Here is a 19,404-nt window from a genome sequence, read left to right as displayed (position 1 = left end):
CATTATTTTATACAACGATGGGCTGATATAAATATGTCGGCCGCGAATGTGTTAATTTTAAACGATTACACATTATTAATGTATAAAAGGTTTTTTATTCGTATCAAGTATCTTTTAATTAAATATATTTTAAATAATATTATATAATATTTAATAAATAAATTAAAATAATTATTATAATAAATATTTATATTATAATTAAAATCATTTACCGCGACATCATAAAATCATAATTAATTTCTATCGAAAAATTAACTTAATGAATTGAGATCAATTAAAATTAAAATTGATCCAATCGAATGACATTAAAAAAAAAAAAAATGAAATTTATGGTATTTCGTAATATTTATCGAAAATGTTGACGTGTTGTTTGAAGTTGCACAATTTTGACGTTCGATTTAAATTAACTTCGATTATCGATCTAACGTATGTCAGTTTTTGATTTGAATTACTTATTCAAACCTAAAGTCCTGTTACAATTCTAATTTAATATTATGTACGTGTGTAAGTGTTTAATTAATCGTTAATTTATCTGAAAACAAAAAGTTTATTTAGTTCAAATGAATTATGTGACTATTGTTTATAATATAAAAAAACTGTACAAGAGTTAAACAAACAATCTGATGATGAAGATTGAAAGCATTAGCAATATAAAGCTATGAGAATTATTGTTCTCATCATGTTTTACACTATGATTTATATAAAAAGAAATTCCACACAAGGAGTGAATATTACAAGGAACAACAAAAGTCGAATTATCATTTGTAATCAAGATGTTTCTGTGAAACCAATTTCGAGATCAGGTATGCATTCATCAATACTGGACCGTTTATTATAAAGCAATTTTATAAACAATAATGTTTATTAATTATAAATAAAACATCAAAGAGTTATATTTTCTTCATTTTTTTCTTCTTAAAAAATAGACTTATATTATTTTCATAATAAACGGTACAATTTATTGTAATAGTCAAAATGAACGATCCTAACAAGAATTATTTTTTAGAGACATCAATGAACGATTCTACTGAGAAAAACAAAGTTACTTTTTTAAATGTAAATTGTATGGACAATCAATTGTCTAATTTATCGAAGAGCATCAAATTTAATTTCATACAAATGAAATTCCAAGCTATCGATTACGATCTTATTAAGTTCGACGAATTAATCGTACATTACGAATTTTATATAACTGACAATCTTGACGTCAATCAAAATGGCGAATGCGTATATTTTCAGATTTATATTCCAGGATATATTTGTATTGACGTAGGATTATGCACAGTTTATTATTCGATAAGTGTGAAACGTAACTTTGAAAAATCATTTCAATTAAAATATAATTTAAGTAAAAATAATTTGATGAGGAATTATAATGAAGACTATAATAATATACCAATACATTTTCGATTGGGTAGAAATTTAAAATCGGTTATAATACCACGTAATATTAAACGTCAATTAGGAAATGTTCGAGTTTATAAAATGCATCGTAATGAAGATTCAAAAAGAAAGAACAAATTTTCGGATAAATCGTATTTTCGAAAAAAAAGGAACGTCGAACCACGATTCGTCGATGAACGTTCTTTATTGTTAAGAAATTTAAAAAACAAAAATCAATATTATACTACAGTCAAAACTGTCGACAACTATAACATCAGAAACGTCAAATCATCGAATTTACGAAAACTTCTTGAAAGAGAATTGAAAATGCACGAGGAAGAGGAACGAAGAAAAGAAATCAAAAGAATGTACAATAATTCGAACGGTCAGAAAAAAGTGATTGAAAATAGTACACCCGACTACGATTATTTCATTGATGAAAATATAAAAAATGATGATAAAGATTATGATTACGAGGATACTGAAATTGATACTTATCATGATTATGATCATGATTATGATTACTCTAAGTCGCATTTATCAAGTACTTTAGCAAGTGGAGTAACACAAGAAAGCACAGCAGATTATGATTATTTCATAGATGATGATTTAGAAAGTACTGATAAAGATGAGGACGATTATGAGGAACCTGAAATAACTACTCATCATTGGTTTGATTATTATGAAGAGAATGTAACAACGTTCAGCACAGTATCAACGACAATTCATGTGGAAGAATTGCAAATAGATGCAATATTCACTACAACAAGCGAAAAAATTGATGTTACTTCTTCCGTTACATTAGCACCGATAATTGAAACTTCAACATTAATGATTACTGTAATCACAGAAGAATCAACAATTGTAACCACAATATCTACTACCGAATCAACAACAGAAATAACACAAACGTTGTCACCTGCAATGACTACAGATTTTACGATTTTGACTAGTATTTTACCCAGTACAATTTCAGAAAGTACAACGGAAACGACAAGTATAACTACAGAGTACACGAGTACTTCGATATCAACTACAGAAATTTCAACTACAGAAATTTCAACTATAGAAATCTTACCTGTTGAAGAAAAGACTACGTGGATGGAAAATGTAACAGAATTATTATTACCAGAGGAAACAGGATTAATGACTACAGATTATACAATGAAAACTTCTGTTACAACGCAACCAACGATGACTTTAGAAACGTCACAAATGACTTTAATTACTGAAAACGCAACTATCACAGAATTAATAAAAGAAACAACAAAGATAGAAACAGAAATAAGCGAGATCATTACGACGACCACTTTTACGTCGATCGAATTAATTACATCGCCTTATACAACTGAAAAGACGATTGTGTCAGTTTATTTAGAAAGTACAACGTTGTCAATAAAAAAAGAAGAATATTCTGAAATGTTTACAACGGAAACAACTGATACTACTTTTATTTTTACCCCTGAAATAATTATAAATATAACAACAGAAGAATCATTAACAGAGACATTGCCAACTTCAACTACATATAGCTCAACAGAATCTTCTTTAGAAACATCCACTGTTATAATAGAAAGTGAAACTTACATTTTCCCAACGACATCAGTAACATTTTCTACTTACTATATCGATAGGGCAACACCTACAATATTAGAAACAACTGCTCCATTACCTTTTACAATGTTAACGGATATGATTACATTGACAGAAGATATTTTTGAACCCATTAGCGCAACAACGCAATCAAGTTCATTGATTTTTACAGAAAGTACATCTTCACCTTCCGTAATTATACAAAGCACATACAGTTCTACAATTTCTTCTTTTGAAACATTTACTACTAAAACTTACTACTCAACAACATTGACATATACTGATCAATTATTAGAGAGTACAGTTTCATTACCTTCTACAATTTTATCAGAAATGATTACATTAATGGATGACATTGTTGAACCGACTAGCACAACAACGTTTGTAACTTTAACAGAGTTTCCCTTGTTATCTGAGATTGATACATCACCAACATCAATTTACACGATAACAACATATACCAAATTGGAAGAAGAAACGAGTACAATGATCGATATAATTTCACAATTTTTAACTTCGACTTTTTCAACTTTTCAAGAAGTCACATTGCCAGATTTTGAAATTACGTCTACTAAGTTAGATGAGGAAACATTAGCATCACTAACAACACCTTTAATTGATATATTTTTATCTGAAACTTATACGTCAACAACACCCATACCATTTATACAAATGTATACGACAATTCCTACGACATTGGAAGCAATTACTATGGAAGACATTGATCTATTCTTAGCACGTAGCACTACCATTGATATATTTACTACAATTGAATTTTCAAAAACCTTAAAAACAATGTCCGCGGAGAAAATGAAAATGGAAACGGATAGTACGGATTATGAAGAATTTTATGATGAGGAATATGGCAAAGATTACAAAGAAGCTGATGAAGAAAGTGAATATGAAGACGAGAACAAGTCTATTACAAGCTGGTATGAATATGAAGAAGAGGGAAAAACAAAAAAGTTGTTTGGTGTAAAAACTACTCCAAAATTTGAAATTACTGAAATTATAGAAGACAAAATTACAAGTGAAATTATTGACAGGGAAATTGTCCCTACAGTTTCATCGACTACAACATTTACCCCAATAGAAACATACTCAACATTGTCTCAAATAATAACGATAACTGTAATAGAAGAATACAAAACTTCAACGACTATTTCAACGATCGAAGATTTCGATAAAACTTTGACGACTAAATTAGCAACCTCTCCAACTTCTACCATCGAAGAGTACACTTTAACTACAGAAAAAGTGACTTACACCACAGAACACTTAGAATGGTGGGCTGATCAAAGTTCTATTAAAAAACCTGATCACACATTAAGTGAATTTGAAACAGATCCTAAAACTAAATTGGACGTTACCCTTCCGAAATTTATTTATTCGCCAGATGAAACAACAATAAATATATCTGTGGTTACTGGGATAGGAACTATTACGGAAAATGATTTGTTTAAAACAATAACTGGAAGTAGTGTTCATGTTGAAATAGAAGTGACTACTACAGATCAATTGTTCATAACTACGGATGATTTATTAGACAATAAAATAAGAGGAGAAACAGATAAAGAAGAAATGTTGAGAGATCTTATAAGTGAGATTAAAACATTGGAGAAACGTATGGAAGATATTACAAAGATGGAGAAAGAACAAGATGAAAGAGAGAAAGAATGGGAAGAGAAAAAACGAAGCAAACATTTGAAGAATATCGTTGACATTACTACTTATTCTGATAGTTTTTCTAAATCGATTATTGACGATACCCAAACGATCGAAACATCATCAAGCGATAGTATCAAATATACTTCAACTGAATTGCAATATTCCAGTATAGAACCAACAACTGAATCTTCTTTAATGAACGAAGAATTCGAGAAAAAGATACAAAATTTAAGGGATGAACGAGAGAGAAAGCAAAAAGAATTGGAGGAATTAGAAAAACGTTTGAAAGAAAGAAAAGAAAAATTCGAAAGAGAGAAGGAAATGTTCGAAGACGATTTAGAAAGTGAATTTGACGAAAAAACGGAGAAAGAAATGTTCGAAGACGATTTAGACAGTGAATTTGAAGAAAAAACGGAGAAAGAAATGACTTCATTGTTTGAAACGAGTGAAGGAATAAGCACCGTTCATTCATTTGAGAAAGATGAAGATGAAGATGAAGATGAAGATGAGGTTGAGGATACCACACGTAAACAGGTTTTACCATTGACTTCATCGACGAATCATCTTTCGTTTAAAAGTACTTTTAGGCCTCCAATTGAATCAGAAAAATTTACACCAGCACCACCGACCGAGAGAACAACCTCGATTTTACGAAATTTAAATAGAGTGACTATAATTCCAGAAAAATGTAACAAAAAGAAAAGGAAAAAAATTGGAAAGGGAAAGTACTATACAAGAATATGAATCATAATTTAATGGATTTTCAAATAAATCGACTTTGAGTCGAAAGTTATGTCCTGTCCTGTATATGCAGCAAGTTTTAAAGAAAAAATAACTTTCTTTTGCTTTCCCATGTTTAACGAGAGAAAAGAAAAGTCCGTAAATATGAGGATTAGTTAAAAGAAAAAAAGAAAAAAAATAATAATGAAGTTAACGTGTAAATGATGTATAAATAAGAAATCTTGATAATTATAAATAATGCAGATAATGTGAGAAGATGATGTGTAGATAGATAAATTAAGAAATAAATTAATATTAACACATTGTGTACGGCACTCTGCTCGCTCAAAACGCGCTTCCAGGATCCGTACATTTTTGAACTTTGTATAATAAATATATGCACTTTTTTAATTCACATTATAAAGTATTTTTTAATCTTAATATATATATATATATATATATATATATATATATATATATATATATATACGAAATTAATAATTATTATTAGGAATTGTTACATTCTAATATTTTTGTAAACTTTACAATAACTGTATTAATGAGAAACCAAAATTGTAATATTGCATTGTTAAAAATGACTTATTTATTTGTAATGTTAGGCTTGTTTTTTTAATTTTGAGTCAATAGGATTTTTTTAGTTAGTATAATAATAGTAAAATATATTATTAATTATAACAATAATATTTTAAAAGCATTATTAAATTTTAAATTAAAATTATAGATAAAAAAATTATCTTAAATTGTAATAATCAAATTCTGATTAATCATTGGTTTCTCTTAGTATATTAAAAGTATTACTGTTACGCAGGACGTTAAATATGGTATAATACAGGTAAAGGTGTATCCTTATTTCTTACGTATGCAACTTTCTCTTATAGTATCTGTGTATTCTCTTATGGTGTCTTTTACTTTCAGTTTGAAATTCTGCATCGCGAATAAACCATTGACTCGAGTATCATTCAATCGACCGAAACACCGTTCAAATATTTTTTTGTGCAGTTTTTTATTAAATATACATACTAAAAACGCAGTATAACTTTTGAAGTATTTTAGATTTTCAATAAGTGATAAAGTAATTTGTAAAATTTACAAATTTACAATTGACTTATATTTCACGATTTTTTTTTAGAATGATTGTCATAGTCGGTTTATTTTTAATAATAACAATATTTTTATTGTACTTGGAGTCACGCAAACCTGAAGGATATCCACCAGGTATATCATTTTTATAAACTTTTGCAATATTATCATTTTAGTTCGAGCATTATAAATATTTTTCTTGCCTTAAATACAATAATATAAATACCAAAGTATAATGACGATAAAAATAATATTATCATTGAAATGTGTATTTGTATTTTTTATTATTTTAAAGTGAAATACGAATTCGATAAAAGAACATAATAATTGTTTACGGAATTAATCCATTTGCATCATGACTACTAGAATTAGTCTTCCTTGTTCAAAAATCCGAGACATAAAACTTACGACTGACCGGTATCACCGTTCAAGTGCTTACAGATAGAAAAACAAATGCTTCTTATGCGGATTATTCCGCGTTTGGTGATAGTCGACAGTCACGGCTCGCGGATTATTCCGCGCTTCGATGCAAATGGGTTAAGAAAGAATATATTTATACATTTGGTAGGTAAACTTCTAAATGACGTTGAACAGATTTTGTAACTGTTCTTCTATTAAATTAATATCCCCAGAGTAACAAACGATCGCCACCGAACTTACATTAGTTAGTTTTCCTCACATTTATGTATAGAGATTGATTGAATGAAATTTAAAATTTGGTAAACTATGTGCAGTGTCTGGTGGCCACTGGTTCTTAGATTAATAAACAAAATGCTCGAATTAAATGTATGTGAGACAGTTATGATAAACTTTAATTAAATTATTAAAAATCATTAATGAATAGGTCCTAAATGGTGGCCAATTCTTGGCTGTGCAATGGAAATAGCACAATTACGAAAAGACACAGGATATTTGTATAAAACTTTTTCCTTACTTTGTAAAAAATATGGATCAGTGACTGGTTTAAAAGTTGGTAGCGATCGTATAGTAATATTGAACGATTATAAAAGCGTCAATTGTATGCTTAAGAATCCTGATTGCGAGGGTAGACCAACTGGTCCTATGTACAAAGTAAGAACTTGTGGAGAAAGAAGAGGTGAATTATTTATTTATAATAATTATTAATTTATCCGTTTGAGTACCATGGGCGGCCGCTTTTATGCTCTTCAGATTTTTTGTTGAAAAAACTCAGAGCATTTCGTTAATAAAGATAACTGACGACATACTTCCAAATTGCTCACCAATAATTAAAAATACGCAAATTGGTCTCTTCAGCTTCTTTTCGATACTTTCACGTAGTGAAAGTGCCAAAAATGTTTCGTGTCTCACAGCAATTTTTGAAAATTTTCCATTTAGATCACCCAAGGCGTATACGACCCACATTTGAATCCTTTCGCTCCGACTGGGAAGTCGGAAAAGTCGGCTTGTCCTAGTCGGAAAAATTTTGCAATCAATTCAAAACTCAATCGTGAAATCACTGTTGTTGCTGATGCACTGTTATGGGGACATTTATGCGTCTCAAAGTCCTTCAATCTTTTAGGCATACAAGTTATTTTATCTAATAATCGTTTGGAAGAGAAATGAACTGATCTTTGTAATGGGACGCACTTGGACTGATTTTTAAACTTACATTTTTTTTTTCAATACTACAAAGCTATAATTAGCAGGAAAAAGATATAAATTTTAATACGCATTAAATAACAAAATAATAATATCAATTTTTAAGGAATTATTAAAAATTTTTTAAATAATTCTTTGTTTTTCAATGAGAATTCCAAGAAAGTGTAGTGGGGGTCGTATACGCCCCACACGGGACAGGACATGTTGATTGACGGGAACTATCGTGAAATTCAGCTGTCTCAATCATATTTTTTGAAAGCCCTCTGGTACGCAAACGATTAATAATGTAATAATTTTATTTGTTAAGTTAATATTTATTTTATCAGGTCTTATCTTAGTTGATGGTCAATTGTGGATAGAACAACGAAGATTTATCATTCGTCATTTGAGAGAAATTGGATATGGTCGAAATAGCATGATTGAAATTGTAGAGGATGAAGCCACGAAATTAGTCGAATATTTAGAGAAATTGATTAATAAAGAAAATATTAATATTAATAATAATAACGATGATAATTTATATGAAATGATCGATAATGAAAAGAAAACGCTTAAATCTAATGTAATGGACCAGTGTGATATTGATAAAAAATTAAATGTTCAAATAAATGATTATAAATCGAATAATAAATTAAATCCGAAGCAAATAATCATATCAGGAACCGATGCCTTTGGTGTAACTGTCTTAAACAGCTTATGGAGAATGATGGCTGGTAAAAGGTCACTTTTAAATACTTTACAATTAACAAATATTAAATTGCTTAAATTAAATATAAACACTTTTATATAATCATTAGTTAATATATAAAATAATTATTTATAGTAGTTCTCTCTTTTTTATCTCTCTCTCTCGTTAAATAGATTCAATACCAATGACGAGAAGTTGATGTATCTTCAAAAAATCTTTAATACACTTTTTAAAGAGATCGATATGATAGGTGCACCGTTCAGTCATTTTCCATTTTTAAGATTAATCGCTCCTAAACTTTCTGGCTATCAGTCATTTATAAAGGTGCATCAACAACTCTGGTTGTTCTTACTTGTGAGTATAAATAAAATTATGAATATCACGAAACTATTTTATTATTTCATTATTTAAACTAGGAAAAAATGTTTTATTTGTTTTTTGCTCTTTTTTTTCGAAATGTTAAAACAGATTCATATATTTTTAAAGTTATATTTCTTTTAGGATGAATTAAACAATCATAAGAATAATTTTGATTTGGACGCACCAAAAAATTTGATAGACGTTTACTTATCAACTCTAAAATCCAATGAGTGTAATGAAACATTTTCAGGTATAATATTAAATTGCATTAAAATGCATAACACAATTGTTACTATTATATAGTAAATTATTAATTAAGATCATATATTATTTACAGAATCTCAGCTGTTAGGTATTTGTGTTGACTTCTTCGTCGCCGGCTCTGAAACAACATCGAAAGCTCTAAGTTTTGGTTTTCTTTATTTGATACTTTATCCCGATATTCAAAAAAAGGCGCAAGAAGAAATCGATAGAATTATCGGTTGTAAACGTTTACCAACAGTAGCTGATCGGCCGAGGTATGATTTCTATTGCTTCTTTTTTTTTGATAATTTTAATATTTAAATTAAACGTGTGTATGATTTAATTAAAGGATGACGTATATAAACGCAATTGCTTTGGAATCATTGAGAATGTTTGCGGGACGATCTATGAATGTACCACACAGAGCATTAAAAGATACGTCTATAATGGGATATAAAATTCCTAAGGTATGATATTATATTATATTAATATATTTATAAATAAAATCAAATCATTATTTTTCAGCAAATAAAATATAACTGTTTGCATGATTTACAGGATACAATGATAATTGTTAATTTTAATGGATTACTTATGGACAATTCTTGGAATGATCCGGAAGAATTCAGACCAGAAAGATTTATTGATAAGAATGGTAAAATTTCTGAACCAGATCAATATTGTCCATTTAGCTTAGGTACGTTTATATAAAATACAATGAAAAATAATAAAAAAGATAATATAAAAGAAAGACAAAATTGATAAATATATTTATACTTATAACAGGTCGGCATCGCTGTTTAGGAGAAACATTAGCAAGAAGTAATTTATTCATTATAATAGCTTCTCTCTTACAAAGATTTACGTTTTCTGTAGTTCCTGGAGAAAAGCCATCCACATTAGATATTGTTGATGGTGCAACTATTGGTCTAAAACCATTTAAAGTATTGGTTACTTCTAGAATCTAATCCATATATAAATCTTCTATAAAAATATAGAACCGATTTTAATCACAATATTAAAAATGCAGTTGTATCATTAAATTTATTTTTATACAAAAACTTTGTACCTATCATTTCATTAAACTGTTAAAATAAGTAAACATTTTTTAAAACATTGAACATTTTTTTTCTGTAAGTTTGTTACATTTATTATTTCAATAGTAAATAATAAAGTCTATTAACTCGCGTTATCTTTACTGATTTCTATTGGTAACAAATCTCCCCACTTGCTCACTCTTGCACAACGATATGCATTTCTGTAAACATATCATTTAATAATTAAACGCTATTGATGTTTTTATTTTATCCACAAGTTCAATAAAAAAGGAAATACATTATATACTAACTTTCCATATTTGAATGTAGTGAAAATGATCTCTTCTAATTTCCCATTAGCTGTGCATGTACGACATACTACATGCCTGGATCGTTTTAATACTGGCCGTACAATACGCGGCCATTGTTTATCGCTATCTGATCGTGCTCCTAAAAAAATAATATTCTATCTATAACAATATATATTTTTTATTAATAAAGAAGATATTTTATTATAATTAAATTTACCTTTCTTCAATACGACGTAAGAAAAACGATTCTTTTTTAAAGAAGAAGTTCCTGACACTGGTAATGTGTAATAAGAAATGTCAAAATTACAAGGAGTATTATCCGTGTGATATCTCGGGCATTTCATATCATGAGGACACTAAAACAAAATATTTTCTAAAATATTAACTGTATTAGAAAAAATCCCTGTAGTTTGAAAATTTAAGAATAATTTGAATAAATATATATTCTATAATATAAAAGAGTATCTTAAGGAAATAGCCTACGAAGAACGAGAATGGTGGGATCATGCTCACGGACAGGACCACTGGCGAGATTTCGTATTTGCGACAATGAACTTTCGAGTTCCTAATGTCAATTAATAACAATAATAATAACAATAGAAGAGATCACTTACAGGTGCACAAACATGAATATTATTATCATTTTTATTATCTGACTGCGAAGGATTGTAGAGTAAAATATCACGTGCTTCATTTACTGCCTGTAAAAAGATGATTGATATTAATTGTGTGTAAAAATAATATTAATATTATTTCAATAAATTTCTATAATACATACTGCAAATCCAGCATTTGTTCCATCTTCAATAATAACAAGATAATTTTGTGTTTTAGCCCAAAGCTTTTGTACAATATCGAAACGTTTCTCAATGTCAGGTAATTCCAATAAAGAAAATGAACTAACAACAATATCATAAAGAGGCTATAACCATAAAAATGTAATTAACAATAATTCATTTGGTATTTATAAAACAGAGTATATATATATATATATATATATATATATATATATATATATATATATAAAATAGTATAATTATACCACAGGAGTCGCAGGAAAGAACTGTCTGTAGAATACGTTTTTGATAGGATGAGTGTTATGGTTATTTAATTCTGCGGATAAATCATTCATATGAGAAGAAGTATCTACACCAAAATATTCTATCAAAGAATCGGACCAAAGTTGTGACGATGCCCTAAATTAATAATATCTTTCATGATTATTTATAATATTTATATATCTTTAATAGTTATACAATAAAATTAATATATACCACATAACTGTTCCAACTCCAGATCCAAAATCAAATAAAGTTTTTGGTTTAAAATCGACATCCTTCGTTTTAATTTGATTCAAAATCCTATATACAACAGAATATTCAAATTGACTTCTACCAACTAAATATAACAAACAACTTTGTCTGTTATAATTGAGAGGGATATTAGATGAATGATGTGATTTCTCTTTTTCATGATAATCCAATTTAAAATCATTATTCGTATTATCATTATTAATATTAGTATCATCAACTATTTCATATAATTTTGTAGGATTCATAGAATCATATATTCTTTTTTCTTCATTCGGTAAAACTGGTTGTTTGATTGTTATATGTCTACCGAGTAAATGTTGCATCAATTTTTGTCCACCTTTCCATAAATATTCGTTAGAAATATTGGAATCTTTATAGAATACATATAAAAAGAAAATAATTAGTTCACCTAATATATATATTACGTTATTATCATCATATTTAGATAAAAATTACTACAAACCATCTAAAACTATTTTAATTGAATCCTTAATCCAATTGGGTACTTCAACAAATCGTGGATTTATAATTCCAGGATGATGTCGATGCTTTAATAATTTTTGATCTAACAAATTATTTAAATCGTCTTCAAGCTTTACATTTGGCTTGGATGAAAACTATAAATATGATAATATATATTTAAAATTATCATTATATGATAATTATACTATACAAAGTACAAGTCAAGTTTGACACATTATGTGTTGTTTTTTTTTATATATAATTAATTTTTAACTTACAAATCGCACTGGTATACGTCGAAGAAAATACATGTTTAACATAATATATGTTTTTTCTAAGATCATATAATCAAGGAAAAGAAAATAATGTTTATTTTAACCTATAAAAAATATCAAAGCATCTTTTGATCATTCTTTTGTAAGAAATTTTCTTAACAATTATTATCATTTTATATATTATTCATGATTTTCATATATTGAACATGTTTATATATTGTTCCTGTTCATAATTTGTGTTCATAACCCCACGTGTTTCTTTATACAATTATTATATTTATAAGTAATTATAATCTTTTATTTTACATCAAATTAGTTTGAACAAAGATTATTTAAATAATATTATAAATATAAATTATGTAATTTTGTGTATTTGTTTAAATGTAAATAAACTATATTGTACGTGCACCGTTGTTTCTTGATATAAATGTACTAAAATTTTATAATAATTTAACGCAATATATCAAATTTTACTCAATAGAGAGCGCGATGGTAACTGTTTAGGTTAAAAATATAACCTATAAATGGTATTGATAAAAGTAATGAAAAGAAAATATAACCTATAAATAGTACTGAATAAAGTCATGAAAAGAGTATTAAATTGTTAAAAAAAGTAAATATTAATAATTAGATTTAGTAAAAAAAATGGATCCAAAAGAAATGGATCCAGAAAAAAGTGCGAAAGAAGAACAAGGAAATTCATTAATTCCTTCGGTTCATTTAAACGAAGCTTCCAAAAAATGCAATTTATCTTTTTCAATTAATTTTGACTTTGATTATACAAACAGTGATCATTCATCTGATTCCGAAACTGCTGATTTACAAATAGATATCGCGGAGATTGATAATGATGATCCATCCACTAAACATAAAAGAGAATCAATCAAAGAAATCTCAGTTCTTAATGAAATGGAAAAAGAAATTGAAAGACAGCTCGATGCTAAAGCAGCCAAGACTAATTTGACTGCCAAAAATGTTAAAAACATATTAAAACGTGTTATTACAAACAATGAACAAGTAATGGCTGTAGTACAGAAACGTTTACATAATAATCAAGATGTTCTTTTTGAACCTAAACTCACTAGAGCTAAAGCAAAGTATGTTACTTTATTTTCATAAAAAATATATATATTTTTTATTTTAATATATAAACTATATTTTTTTTTTTATTGTAATATACATAAATTTAATTGATGTTATAACAGAGAGTTAGGTGCTGTAGAACAAGTTAACATAATATGGAATACTAGTAGATCTGTTAAAAAACCACCGTTACAAGTATTAATAGATGAAGAATTTCCAGAAGACTCTTCCGATGAGGAATATAAGCCAGAACAAGATAAACAAAGCGATGATGATAGAGAAATAGAAAATTTGGCTAATAGTGATCTAGAATCGCAACCATCTACTCCAATATGTCAATTAGACTTAGCTTTAGAAAAACAACTTGAGTCTCCTAATATTCAATATGATTTGGATGGGATTTTTAAAATTCCTAGGTAAGACGATAATATTTTTTATAGTTTATATCGGTTATCTTTCATTATTAAAATACTATATTTTCTAGCGTACCTCGTATACAAACAGAAGAAGAAAGTATTGGTCATAGAACACGTTCTAAATATTCCTTGAGCAAAACACCATTGGAACAAATTGAACAAGCATTTGTACCACCTGATATTACAACAGATATGTACGAGTCTGATTATGATGAAGATTGGGGAAATTTTTTGAAAGAATTTATGCAACCTTTGGAACAAGAACATATTGCAGAAGATGATCCAGAAATAGATCCTGAATATAACATTTTAGAAGATGAAGAGATAGACCTATGTTAGTATTTAGAGATAAAAGAACATTGATATGTATAATAGATTTAATTAAAATGAAATGGGTCATATTACTAATGTTTATTTATTTTCAGTGGATAAAGAAGAATTAAGAGCCGACAAAGATGTTAAAATCACTTTAAAGGAATTATACGATTTGTTTGATTTTAAAAATACATCTCTCCAAGAAGAGGAACCCGTGTCTAAGAAAAAGAAATTAGATAATTTTGACACACCAATTGAAAATAATGTATTAGTAAAAAGATATAATACTTCTATAATTTTTCAAAAATTCACTTTTGAATCGCTAATTAATCGCTTAATTAATTTTTTCTTTTTTTTTTTAAATAGAATTGCTCCGAACCTCCAATATTAGTAAGCTACGAACAACGCTATTTATTGGCTATTCAATTTCGACAACATGTTCAACTAATGGCACAACATTTTGCTATGACATACATGCATCCGAAGTTACATGACCTTTCAAAACCATGTAAAGACAATTTAAATAGTGTAAGGTATATAAAAAGATAATTACAAGATACTAAATTAATACAAAGATGTTAGATTTTCAGAGATACATTTTATTATCTGTATTATTTATTTTTCTTAGATACTTAATAACCAGTTCAAATTCTGCATTCAATGTAGAAAATATAAATGACGCTTTGAAATTAGTTTCCGATTGGGAAGAAAAATTTGATGATACAGAATTTCAAGAGAAATTTAAAAAATATATAGAAGATCAACATAATATGAAAATAATGTATCTTAAAAATAAACGTAAATATGTATCTGAATTAAATCCTGATTTAATCAAATTATTCGTCGAAAGTAAAGCTTTGATGTATCCGCAACTTTTACCAAATATACCTTTTCAAAATGAATTAACTAAATACACGAAGTCACCTTTAACAAAGCCAGAAGAAAGGTAAGACATTTAAAAAAAAGAAAATATTTTATAAAAATTATGTTCATTCATTGTATTATCCTAATGAATATTTTTATTTTAGTTTAATCGCCTTAGGTCTTGAACAATTCTTCCCGTTCGTGACATCTCTAAAGACGAAATTTAAAAGTAAAAAGTTTCAACTATTTGATGTAGCTCAACTTATTACTGAATATTTAATACCTGTTAGAGATTCAAAAAGAATATTTTTGTATATTCAAAAACGCCGTTCTGCTAAAGATTCAAATCCAATTAAGGTAATTAATTTCAGTTTATCTATTTTTTTTTTTTAACTAATAAACAATGCTTTTAATTCAATTTTATTACAGTATTATTTTGAAAAAGGTAAAGCTCCTAAAATAATACATTGCATAACATTAGACTGTGATCTCAAAGCACCGATGCATCAGCCATTACATCTTTTACCTAAAAAATGGCAGGATTATCTTATCAACGTAAATAAATACAAAATGTTTAAATAAATTTAATAAAAAATATAATGAAGCGAATGAAATAAATTTAATAATCTTTTTTAGGCTAATCCAAACATGGATTTATCGAAACATACTAACAACAAATCGAATTTATTTAACGATAAATCTACGATAAAAAGTTTAATTCATGATAATTTTAATATGTATCCTTGTGTTTCGAGAAATCATCCATTACGAAATCCAGTCGTAAACGTTTTACCTAAAATAATGCCAAATTTAAAACCTTCGTCAAATAATATAACAACAGATAATGTATTAAATGCTCAAGGAAATAGTAATTCTCGTATTACGGGATCACAACAACAATCAAGTAATATTAGTAATACTAGAAAATTGTTAAATAAAAGTACAAAAAATACAGGCAATTCTACAATTGCAAATAAAAAAGAAGAACAAAGTGAATCAATCGAATCATCAAATGCAGAAATCAAAACTACAACAAGAGCAACAAAAAGATCAAGTGAAGTATTATTGCAATCTCCACAAATAAGAAAAACAACTCCACGTTTAGCCAAAACGAAGAGTGCACAAAATATGAAATTAATGGCTCAAGGATTAGGATCCAAAAATGTATCCAATTGCGGTAATGCGAAATCTCGAGGAAAGGGAGATTTGGACACAAATTTAAAGTCTTCTTCTACATTGACGAAAGTTGTAAGTTACAATCAATTATTTAAAATAAAAAAAATAAAAAATAAATTATATGCATATATAATCATCAATTGCAGGATAATGAGGATGAAATTGCAGAACTTATGTTAGCTAGCACTACTATTAAAAAGGATAATAGAAAAAAGGCTAAACAGGCTAGAGAATTAGAAAATATAAAAAGATTATTGGAAGCAGAAAATATTTTGAATAAAGGAGAAAAAGAAGAAAGTATGTTAAAGTATAATATAATATTAATTGAACTATATTATTAAAAAAAAAAAAAAAAAAAAGTTATAAATTAATTATTTTCTTTTCTGTTTTCATATATAGAATTCGCAGTATCATATCTTCAAAAATTACACACAACATTAGAATCTAACAATTTAGAACTGTTACGAGCAGTGATTAAAATCATTTTAGATTATGATGACAAAATAGAAAATCTTGACGAATTGGAACATGAATTATCTCTTTCAAAAAGTTCTGAATCCTCTGAAATGCAAGAAATGATAGAGAAAAATATGATAACCAGAGATACATTAGCCATAAATTTATATCAAAACATTTATGATAAATTACGCGCTTTTCCAGAATTGTGTTCGGATTTATTATTATTTTTGAAACCACATCAAGCTGCGTTAATAGATAAATCGGTAGAATACATAATGTTACAAAAAATGAGCGAATTTTTAAATGTCATACAAATTTATTTTACCAAGCAACCATCCCGAGTTGCAAAAATAATGCAGGCAATTACGCAACTTTCATCTGATCCTAATATAACATTAGAAAATGTTCATAATGTTATGACTCCTCTTCTTAAAGGACATCCATTAGTTATGGATCTATTTTTACAAACGTTACCTAGCGGCAAACCTCCGGAAAGGTAATTAATCTTAACGTTCCTATTAAATTTGGATTATGTACTTGTTTATTGAAATGCATTTTTTTTTTATAGTTTATTTGCAGTAGAAATGTTCGAAAATTTAACTTGTCCATTGGGTCCCCACGATAAAAATAAAGTATATGCGGATGATGCTCCAGAGTTATACGAGAACATAGAATTACCGATATCAGTTTCTCAGGAAGATCCCTATGGTGGGGATAATTGTAAATGTGATTGTCATAATACGGATGAGTCGACTAACAAAAATATTAGCGAACATTGTATATCTTGTGGAACAAGGGTATATATTTATAATATATATATATTCATAAAAATGCCTCCTTAGTTAAATTTTATTATAGACATATTTTGTTGTTGTTATAGTTTCTCAATGGAAGAATATATCTTCAAACTTCGGAAGGTTTACGTCCTGCAAAGATAACATTCCCAGGAGCAGATAACGAAAAATTAGAAAATATTGCAAGAGTGTCTTTAAAAGTTGCTGATAAGTTTACAGCACCTTTAGTGTCTAAGCAACGTAGAAAATCTTCAAAAGCTGATATTGGTGTTGAGGAGTCGTGTCAGAAACAATGTCCTTCTAAGAATTCTCCTGTGAAAGAGAATGATGATAATGAAAGGATCATATCGAGACCGAAAAGGGGTACGAGATCTCCACCCAAATCGGGAGAGCCTAAGAAATCGTTAAAAAAAGTAACATTCACCGATGAAATGACATTTAATAAAAAGGCATCTTCTCCTCAATCAATAAATAAACGTGAAAAGAAGATTGAACGTAAGACACGACTGGAACAAAATGCTTACGACAATTCGTGTTCGGAAAGTGAATATTATGACAAAGAAATATCTCAGAAAGATAAAACGTTTATGAATAAGAATATGGAACAGGATATGAGTAAGTGTAATTGATTTTATTTTTAAGCTAATATTTATATATTCGTGTGTGAGAGCAAATAATAAATTAAAAATATAATTTTAACAGAAAATAGTATAAAGTCGCTTAGTTCAGAAAAAGATTTGATAAATAACAGCAGAAGTTCAGATAAAATGGATGTTTCAAATGATTGTGACTTGGATACAAATTGTGAAGTGGAATTTGCTAATGAAAGGCCATGGACACGACAAGAAGACATGATTCTTCTTTTAAATATTAAAGAAGAATATTCAGAGAGTACATTCCTAAAAATTAGCCAAACATTGGGAGATCGTACCATTGAACAGGTATAGAGAGACATAGATAATTATTATTTTTTTCTGTGGTTTACATAAATACTGATATTATCTCATTTTAGGTGAAAGAAAGAAGTAAAACATTGCTATCTTTACTAGAAAAAATGGCATAATATATTACTCGAATAAATTCCTGGATTGTGATATTTATATATAATTACACAAAATAATTATTATTGTAAAAAGGTTGAAAAAATATTATTTATTATTATTGTAGTTGTATTTAGAAAATGTTTATTTAATATGATTATTATGTATATGATTTTATTTTTTTTTTTTATATAATTATTTAAAAATTTATAATTATACTTTCATTCATTTTTTAAAAACAAACAAATACACGAGATAAGTACAAATATAAAATTGTTACTAAGAAATAGGATTAAATTACAACATACAAAATGTTGTTTTACAAGATTATTCAACGTTTTCACATAAGATGTCTGATATTGTATAGTGAGAGAAAACTTACTATTACATTGACACATATGTATATCTATAATAATATTAATAATAATAAAAATATTCTTAAAGAATTGATTTACGATAAAAACTTAATTGCATTCCTGTAAT

General features: G+C 27.5%; 3 protein-coding genes across 5 annotated transcripts; 2 read left to right on the top strand and 1 right to left on the bottom strand.

The window, feature by feature from the left end:
* The first annotated feature begins 6,500 nt into the window (after positions 1-6,500).
* On the top strand, positions 6,501-10,344 carry Cyp303a1 (Probable cytochrome P450 303a1). Its single transcript, XM_089171860.1, is given in 8 exon segments — positions 6,501-6,600; positions 7,310-7,561; positions 8,412-8,805; positions 8,947-9,127; positions 9,275-9,651; positions 9,726-9,843; positions 9,935-10,073; positions 10,163-10,344. Coding segments are annotated over 8 exon segments (1,728 nt in total). The 5' UTR covers positions 6,501-6,515.
* LOC107068545 (ribosome assembly protein METTL17, mitochondrial) lies at positions 9,668-13,177 on the bottom strand. Of its 2 annotated transcripts, XR_001476020.2 has the most exons (10): positions 12,778-13,177; positions 12,501-12,654; positions 11,999-12,407; positions 11,767-11,920; positions 11,503-11,646; positions 11,339-11,425; positions 10,942-11,080; positions 10,725-10,863; positions 10,446-10,634; positions 9,668-10,360 (listed from the first exon to the last, which is right to left on the bottom strand). XR_001476020.2 is itself a non-coding variant. In XM_015325060.2 (9 exons), exons 1-9 carry the CDS (start codon positions 12,841-12,843, stop codon positions 10,556-10,558), a joined length of 1,371 nt encoding a protein of 456 aa, XP_015180546.2. In that variant the 5' UTR covers positions 12,844-13,177; the 3' UTR covers positions 10,402-10,555. The 2 variants fall into 2 exon arrangements, 1 of the variants encoding a protein (XP_015180546.2); XM_015325060.2 differs by lacking the exon at positions 9,668-10,360 and having other exon boundaries at positions 10,402-10,634.
* Positions 13,178-13,279: 102 nt separating this feature from the next.
* On the top strand, positions 13,280-19,367 carry mute (gon-4 like protein muscle wasted). Of its 2 annotated transcripts, none has more exons than XM_015325057.2 (15): positions 13,280-13,871; positions 13,980-14,273; positions 14,342-14,607; positions 14,699-14,853; positions 14,955-15,121; positions 15,217-15,534; positions 15,617-15,809; positions 15,882-16,007; positions 16,089-16,700; positions 16,775-16,925; positions 17,028-17,583; positions 17,656-17,884; positions 17,968-18,496; positions 18,584-18,822; positions 18,894-19,367. In XM_015325057.2, exons 1-15 carry the CDS (start codon positions 13,420-13,422, stop codon positions 18,942-18,944), a joined length of 4,338 nt encoding a protein of 1,445 aa, XP_015180543.2. In that variant the 5' UTR covers positions 13,280-13,419; the 3' UTR covers positions 18,945-19,367. The 2 variants fall into 2 exon arrangements, with proteins under 2 accessions (XP_015180543.2, XP_015180544.2); XM_015325058.2 differs by having other exon boundaries at positions 13,686-13,871; positions 14,078-14,273.
* Positions 19,368-19,404: the final 37 nt, after the last annotated feature.

Source organism: Polistes dominula, unplaced genomic scaffold (assembly GCF_049000335.1).
Source record: "Polistes dominula isolate Pdom_NZ unplaced genomic scaffold, Pdom_raw_medaka contig_28, whole genome shotgun sequence".
Lineage (NCBI taxonomy): Eukaryota > Metazoa > Arthropoda > Insecta > Hymenoptera > Vespidae > Polistes > Polistes dominula.
Note: the sequence above shows the minus strand (reverse complement) of the source record. Positions and strands in the feature narration are given on the sequence as shown.